Below are 8,505 nucleotides of genomic sequence, written 5' to 3'. Positions count from 1 at the left end.
CTGTTTTGAGCTCTTCACTTCATGCCTGAAACACTCCTCTACTTTAATATCAATTTTTTTTTTTTTTTTTTTACAGAAGAGAAGTCAGTTCAAGGGCATACAAAAAAGGTAACAAATGTTAAAAAAAAAAAAAAGCCCGATACTCACTGCTCCTTAAAAGAGTTAAGAGGAGTGGCCGAAAGATAGGTCAATTTCGGGAGGAGAGGTGTCCTGATACCCTCCTCTTGAAAGAGATACAAATAATGATTTGAACCATATGATAAACAATACTCTTTTATTACTTTCAGGTGGAGTCAGTGGTGCTGCTGCAGCCGCGGCAGCCGCCAACGGGGCTGCTGGAGTCTGTGGAAACCAAGACTTCTTAACTAACCTGTTGGTGTACCAGTACCTATCTGGCAACATCCCCAGTGGGGCTGCTGGAGCCAACCCCCAGCTGGCTGCCCTTCTCGGCTCACAGGTACGGTTCGTTGCATCACGCAAACTTCTAGCTCTCCAAATGTTCCATGAAAAGTCACAGTAGCCATCCACACCCTATTAATTTAAAATGAGGGTACTGACGTGCATGAGCCCGACTAGGTCAGTCCTTGCAAGAACGTCGACGAATTATTCTGATTTCGAGAAGTGTTTCTATGCACATTATAATGGGTTGTCTGCGTCACAGAGACGCTTGGTTCAGACTGGTTTTCCTCCTCCTCTCAGGGCCCCGCGACCAGGACGGTGACGACGGTGTCAAAGACACAAACGTTGGTGAGTGTGGACGTGCCGGCCACCACACACTTCAGCACCTCCACCACCTCGTACGTCACCACCATCACACAGGTGGAGTCCAAGATCATCCCGGTCATCTTTCGCGGCTCCAGAATCACTACTACCATCACTGAGTCTAGCGAAGAGGTAAGGTTGCATTCGTGTCTTCTTACTCACAGCGAGACCAACACAGACATACAATGAGAACCGTAAATACAAAACTCGAATCTCGTGTTCCCTTCCATATGGAAGGGATAAAAAAAAAAAATATATCACTATGTATGTTTCTTTCTGACAGCATCACACCAGACACCAACTGAGCATGGCTAGGGCAGACACTGTCTTGCCCAAAAGCATGCCCACAACACTACAACAAGGCATTTGCCAGTACTTTTTTAAACTGCAACAAATTAAGCTAATGATGAATAACAGCATTCCAAAGACATCACACATTATTTTTCTGAATAACCTGTCTACATATTACAATACATATATACATACATAATATATATATATATATATATATATATATATATATATATATATATATATATATATATATATTTATATATTGATTATGTATTGATAAAAACGCTATCTAAGAAACACTGCTAAGACTTTTTGCATCCAATACCACACCTTAGGCCATGGACCTTTAAGAGAACCACATAAACACGTGCCATACTAAAAAGACTATTCTCAGATTACCCAAGTCCTTTGCCCCTCCCTCTGGACCGCCGTTCACTGAGGCACCCGTGAGTCTGCATCTGTAGGACTCGGCTGCCGCCGCTGGCCTGGGGACCTGGGGTACCACGACATGCAACACACAAACACTTATGTCTGGCACTTCTACATAACACGACCCTCAGCATGTAACACGGGACCATTCACCATCATACTTACGCAGAAGCAGAATTGTGAAATCCGGAAATGGTTAAAAATTGAGCTTAATTACGGGTTACTCATCAAATTTGTTGGTATTTGAACTTCTGAGCTAGGAGTGGCATGGCATCCTGCCCCCACCCTGGAGACTTAGATGACAACAACGACGACCAAGAGTGCTACCCAAGACCTGCCTGAGGGAGCGAGACGCCACCGGACTTACACCTGCTGGTGGCTCTGACGGATGAGTAGCACCCAGCACTGTTTACACTCCCCTTGACTCTTCCTTCATCTGTCCTCATAATTTCTCTCTTTACCATGGCGTTGCATTACACAAACATCATTTTCAGAAAAGAAAGGCCAATAATTTCTTTTTTCACGCAATACACTTAGATCCTCTTGCCATCCTGTCCTATCTAGTTGCTCTTTTGGTGATGCTCTCCTTCCCTTCGACCTCCACCTGTTCACCAGTACTAATGACAATGACTCTTGCACCTTGTTTCTTTAATAACTAAGAGTGCACTCCGCACAACCTCTTTGTGTGTGTGTGTGTGTGTGTGTGTGTGTGTGTGTGTGTGTGTGTGTGTGTGTGTGTGTGCCTAATTTACGGTGAGGTCACACAGTAAGGAGACCGCCTAATTGTGTCTGTGTGTGTTGCAGGTGATCACGGCCACTGAGTACTTCACGGAGTCAACGGTCCACCAGCCGTCCATCGTGCATACCCACCCTGTGCACATCACCATCACAGAGACGCGAACGCGAGGCCTCGACGGAAGCTACACGCTGTTCGACCTTACCCACGGCGCCACCTCGGTGATACAAGAGCCACTAAACCCTACCGCCACATTTGACCTTGACACCACTGGACTCGACCTGGCCAACTTGGACTTGTCACACCTTGATCTGACTAGTCTTGCTGGTGGACTTCCTTCCCTCGATGGGGACCAGGGTCAAGTATTGGCCGTGCTCTCGTCGCTGCTCGCCGGCACCGACGACCTCCCCGCAGACACCCCTGGCCCGCGGCCTGCTGGGGGCAACAGACCCTTCAGGAACAATCCCGCGAGGAATAAGAATCAGAAAGGAAGCAGATTCAGTCCTGACTACGCTGATTATGAAGACCCAGTGGAAGAGACGCCCAAGTACAACGTGCTTCGAGGCTTCACACTGAGCGACCGCGTTGCCACCGTGGCCGCCGGGCCACCGTCTACAGGCAGGGCGGCCACAGACACTCGATACAGCAAGTACCATAGGAAAAGTAGACCAGACAACAACGGCATTAGTACCACAGAGTCCAGCCCACGGGAAGCAGAGCGATTCTCGGCATCAACACGTCGCCGCACGCTGTCCCGTACGGATCGGAGACGCTCCACCGCGGGCGGCCGCCCTCCCAGCACGCGTTTCGTTGCGGCTCCCGAGTCTCAATATTTTGAAGAAGACTCATCAACGTTCCGCCCGTTCGGACAACGGCAGGATCGTGCAATTACAAGCAGACGCCGTGGTTCACTTGAATCGCGATCGGCACCACCGCAATCAGTACCACGCGCTCGCAGTAAACCACAAGCACAAGCACAAGTTCGTCAGAGCACCAACCCGTCTACTAGCAGCACCCCGCAGCCCACAGGGCAGAGTACGGTGCTCACAATGTATATCAGTGGCTCAGAGCCCGGCCAGTTTTCTACCAGACTTCAGACTGTCCAACTCCGGTCCCTTGGGTCTTCTCGGAGACGCAGGGATGTGAACGAGTTACCCATGACAAAGCTGTCCACTTCGACAGTGCTCCCGCCATCATCCCTCAGCACTGTCATCCCCCAGATACCCCCAGAAGCCGATCCGCACAAAGTGGTACAGATGCTCAAGCAGCTGGAGCCGACGCACGTTCGTCAAATGATCCACTCCCTCCAAAAGTGGGTGGACTTCTACAGCCATGAGGTGCTGGACGAGATTGACAACCGAGTGTTGCCAGAGTTAACCTCCTCCCTTAGCGCAGAGACGCAAGAGTCCGAGAATGATGCCACCACTGCCCTGCCTCGCGCCCCAGCAATGCTGACGGGCTTATCCTTGCCCACGGATCGTTGCCCAGTGCCCTCCACAGTCACCACAACCGTGTACCGTACCGTTATCCTCACCGCGGGTATTAACAATGGCGAATCAATCGTCTAATGGCTAATTACCATAGGTTGGCCCTTCAACCCTTCCCCGTAAACCAGGTTTTGCACTGTCCCTCCCTTCACTTTCCCCCTACTCAGTTTGTTGGTATTTATCCGAAGTGAGTGTTGCTGTACATAAGTGCTTGTGTGCGTCTGGTCTGTACATAAACGTGTGTATCTTTGTGTGTGTGCACTTGATTGAGTGTGCCAGGGTTTGAGACCCACCAAGCTCAAGTAATACAAATGCCTCAAGGACTTGAAGGACGATACAGGAGTGCTCTGAAGACATCAAGGTTGACCGTTTTTCTCGACCCATGTCCACCTGACCCGCAGGACGATGGGTCGCTAAGCTTGCAAGGGTAAAAACCAAAGTTGAGGGGACACAGTACAGTCTGCAGCGGAATAAACAGGATTATCAAAACGTGGAACGCTATCCCACGCACCACCCCCTGCTCCTTTTCCCTGTCATTGGTAGGGACCGAGAGACACACCAAAAGGTCGCCACCTGGCTAGGTAGCTGCCGGCGCCGCCTGAGGCTGCTTCCGGACTTGTCTTGGTTGTGAGTAGGAGGACGCACTTCTCTTCAATTGAGTGCCAGTGCAATCAAGCTAATTATCTGAATCCAATGAGTGTAATTGTTAATTCAATCATCACAAAGTCAGCACGCTATGTATGTCAGTAATATAGCAACAAAACTATTATTGTATTAACTTTCTCTTCTATGTCACAAACTTCCAAAGAGCCTCTGTAGCAGCCAGTCCCCGCTCCTTTGACCCTTCCCTCCCCTCACCCCCCATTAAGGGCGTCTCTGGAGTACCCGCAGTGCCACATAACACACGCACGCACTTCTGGCAACTAATGATTGCTGGAATGTTATTATTAAGCTTTGGTATGTATCATATCACCCTACGCCTCCCTGACCCATCCTGTTACACTTCTCCTCTTACTCTACCCCACTTACTCAGCCTACTCTTTCCCCAAGACTCACGCCGCCTCTCCCGTCTCCTCCTCCTCTTACTCCTCCTTTCTCCGCTTCATCGTAGTGCCCCGAAGTGTTCTTATTGTAGTTCCAGTACGAAACAAAATGATCCGATGAAGCAATTTCAGCTACAGAGAATTAACAATGGTCTTCTGTGCGAGGTGAAAGTAGCAGCGTTTTGTGATATCAGGTGCTGCGCTTGGCGGTGGTGTGCTGGTGTGTGGTGTGTGATGTGCTGATTATGATAATGCTATGGTGGTGTAGTAGTGTACGATTAGATGATGATGATGATGATGAAGTAATGGTGTATTGGTGGTGATGTCAAGCCAATGCTGGTGGTGTAATGCTGATGGAGGAATGTTCTGCTGTTGCTGTTGCAGGTGTGGATGTACGCCCCACACTAAGCCCCGTACCACCACGGGGAGCAATGTCAGTGTAGCCATTAGGTGGTGTGGTACGGAGCGGTGTCCCAAGTCTTCAGTATTGACCAAGTCTTTTGTTAATTCTTAATAGTCTATCAATAGTTAAAACACATGTTATAGTCATTATTATTATCATGATTATTATTATTATTATTATTATTATTATTATTATTATTATGTCATTGGAGGATATCCAGAATGTCATTGCTGTGATTGAATATTTGTTATCTTTGCTACAATATTGTCTCCCCGGGCATTTTGTAGTTAATCGAGGAGTAAAAAAATATAAATAGTTTATGTAATTCAATTTAAGTCTCTTGCCAAAATAGAGGGCTGAGAACTGTGATTGAACTTCTTGGATTTCTTACGAAGCACAGAATACCAATTGGCCCCCCAAATTTTGAAGAATTTTTTAAATAATTTCTTTATCTTTTTTTCACTTATTTTGCATGCGTAAGTTAACGATCATTTTCTGTCTCTCATACCAATGTGCATGTTGTATCTTTATTAATTTCGAATTCAGTGACTAACCAAAGTTCTTTACATGGTGTGTGTGTGTGTGTGTGTGTGTGTGTGTGTGTGTGTGTGTGTGTGTGTGTGTGTGTGTGTGTGTGTCGTACATCTGCGTGCGTGCGAGTCAAACTAACAATACAAACATAAGGAAAGTAAGACGCGCTAAGCTGCGTCTTATTATATTCCTGTGCGCCACGGTCAGGCCAAGCGACTAGGAAAGAAACTAAATCTCTCTCTCTCTCTCTCTCTCTCTCTCTCTCTCTGGCCAGTTCACAGTTACGCACATTAGTAACGTCTAAAAATATAGACTTAAAACCAATGGCTTTATTTGAAACAAATTTATATTAACTACAAAAAGTAGCGCCAAATGATAAAGAGCCATAAACCCCGTCATGGAAGCCTACCGACGCTATAGGTCAACGGTAGAAAATAAAGAGAGGATGCATTACGATGAAAAAAGGGTGGTGTATATTTTGAGTACATTGTCGTTCACAGAAAGTGATGGGTGTGTATGTGTTATTAGGGAAACGTGGATTACCGTGCCAGTACAGCATGAATGAGAAACAAATCAGGTAACACATCTCTTCCCCTAACCTCCATTGGTCCCCCTAACAGCCCTGCCTTCCTCCCTCGTGCCTTATCGAGTCTTCATTAGAACGAGTTTCTCTTTGAAATTATGTTAATATTCTGACATACAACATGGTGTGTGTTTCCTTCTCTGAGTAACATTTTCCGGTACTATGTGTTTTACCAGTCACTCTTACAAGAACATATCCGCGGCGTGTGGCTCGGTTCTTTCGAGATGCTTCTTTCCCTTTTCTATATCTCTCTCTTAGTCCTCTCCTGCGCAGAGAGGTGCGTGGCGTGACGGTGGTGCTCTCTGTGTAAGATAGGGTATATGGGGTGGACAGCGGGCAACCCTCGCCAAGATCTACCCCTTTCCCTTTGTGGGTTTAGTGTTTATATATGCATATATTACATTAACTAATACTGTGTCTATAATAAAGTGTATATAAGAGTATTTTAAGTTCATAAATAAATTGTTTTGTAATGGTTCGAGTTTAATGTCCTCTTTGGTTCAACTCTGATAAAAATAAGCGAAGGTACAACAATGATGGAAAAGTGCAGTGCTCAAGCATGTTAACAAACCCGTTTTATCCCACCCAACGTTGGCTGATACTTGCTCACGGTAAGTTTCGCCTTACGCATGTGCAATTAGTGAATATCAGAGAACTAAATATCATTTAAGAGATTGAGTGACAATAAAATGAGGGAACGTGAAAATGAGTTCTCATTCGTTAAATGTGTCGAACTGTATATAACAGTTGAAATACTTGATACAAAAGCTTCCAAACTACATGCAAACGTTTTTGGAAATAGTTTTTGACACACTATTCCGGCAGTTGCATATAGTAGTCAACCCATATCGACTCTATACATTACATACAGTTATCTAGCAATAATAATGTAGCTTCTTGACACTAAATCATGACAGTCAATCCTCCCTCGCTTTATTGAACATAACGTTCGTATTACATTGCTTTTACTACATTGTGTTTTTGCACAAACTCCTGAATAATTACGCATTAATTTCACTCAGCACGGAAGCAATAATAAAACACCACTTACCCTTACAAAACCATTACACCTCAAGGCACAATAAATGCACACTACAACCCCTCAGCGCATGATTCGCCTGTTGAAAGGCGAGGGACAGGAAAGAGCGCCACTACACGCGTGGAACGCCTGTCTAGCAGACGAACACCTAATAGGGGCATGACAGAGGGTGAACGGTGCCTCTTGGACCTACAGTGAGAGTGAAGGTGATGACGCAACCATATATTCTTTTCAAGGCTGACTTGTGACGGAACTTTCACATCAAATACTTTAACATAGCACAACCAGTATTTTTTTTGTCAGTATTAATCACCTCTATCGTCTTTTCTTTAATATTTGTCGCCACTTCAAAAGTGGTGACACGGGCTAAAAATATGGAGCCCGCCAGGGTCAGGCGCGTACGTCCCTCCGAGGAGGGACAACAGGCTCATGAAAGGGAAGGGAGGGTGCCGACAGACCGACTCAATCGGCCGGGGTCAGCCAAACCGACCAAGTCGGTCTGTCAACAAGGACTGGCGTATCTCTGACCTCTACCGTCTATATCCCACACTTTCCGTAAGTATGAAAACTCATTTTAAAACTTCCTTGGGAAGATATAGGCTCCACTGCCTATGCAATACTAAATAGTTGGCAGACAAAGTAGGTTTCAATCATATATTGTATTTGTCACACTGCTGTCACAACCCAACTCGAAGAGCCCAACGTTAATACAAAAACAAGAAGGGTAGTGGGCAACCTGGGGCCTGAAATGGCACTATTACAAATTCGATATATTCTTGTTGAAAAGGGTATGAAAACAAATTAATGACAAACACTTATCTTTACATACCGAGTGTACAGATATTACTGCATTTGAACTATTCACATCAGATTAACAGCATGAGCAGGATATAATTCGTGATACTTTTCATCACTTACCTTAAAGAAGCGAGAGAAGAGTGCGGGGAAGGTCATGATGATGGCCTTCATCATAATATTAAGGTGAGTAGCCTACTGCTGGGTGGCGGTATCGAAGGCGTTGGAGGTGTGAAGATGATGAAGGGCAGGGGCTCAGCCCATTGTGCCCTGCCCTATATAAAGGCAAAGAAAGATTACTTTCAAGTAACAAATAATTAAACGAACATTGTAAGGTGGCTTTGATTCAAAATTAAAATGTGTGTGTGATTAAGTGAACATAATCTTAAGAGAATGCTGCAAT

General features: G+C 45.6%; 1 protein-coding gene across 1 annotated transcript; it reads left to right on the top strand.

The window, feature by feature from the left end:
• The first annotated feature begins 241 nt into the window (after positions 1-241).
• On the top strand, positions 242-6,742 carry LOC127001919 (mucin-5AC-like). Its single transcript, XM_050867168.1, has 3 exons — positions 242-457; positions 700-894; positions 2,290-6,742. Exons 1-3 carry the CDS (start codon positions 257-259, stop codon positions 3,787-3,789), a joined length of 1,896 nt encoding a protein of 631 aa, XP_050723125.1. The 5' UTR covers positions 242-256; the 3' UTR covers positions 3,790-6,742.
• The last annotated feature ends 1,763 nt before the right edge of the window (positions 6,743-8,505 follow it).

Source organism: Eriocheir sinensis, chromosome 2 (assembly GCF_024679095.1).
Source record: "Eriocheir sinensis breed Jianghai 21 chromosome 2, ASM2467909v1, whole genome shotgun sequence".
Taxonomy (NCBI): Eukaryota; Metazoa; Arthropoda; class Malacostraca; order Decapoda; family Varunidae; genus Eriocheir; species Eriocheir sinensis.
The sequence above is the reverse complement of the archived record's forward strand: the minus strand, read 5'-3'. Positions and strand labels throughout refer to the sequence as shown.

Excerpts from the sequence above, each read along its gene's own strand:
- LOC127001919 (XM_050867168.1), top strand. The coding sequence starts at position 257 with ATGATAAACAATACTCTTTTATTACTTTCAGGTGGAGTCAGTGGTGCT. Across the intron at positions 458-699 it reads CTGCCCTTCTCGGCTCACAG|GGCCCCGCGACCAGGACGGT; the intron begins GTACGGTTCGTT and ends TCCTCCTCTCAG. Across the intron at positions 895-2,289 it reads TCACTGAGTCTAGCGAAGAG|GTGATCACGGCCACTGAGTA; the intron begins GTAAGGTTGCAT and ends TGTGTGTTGCAG.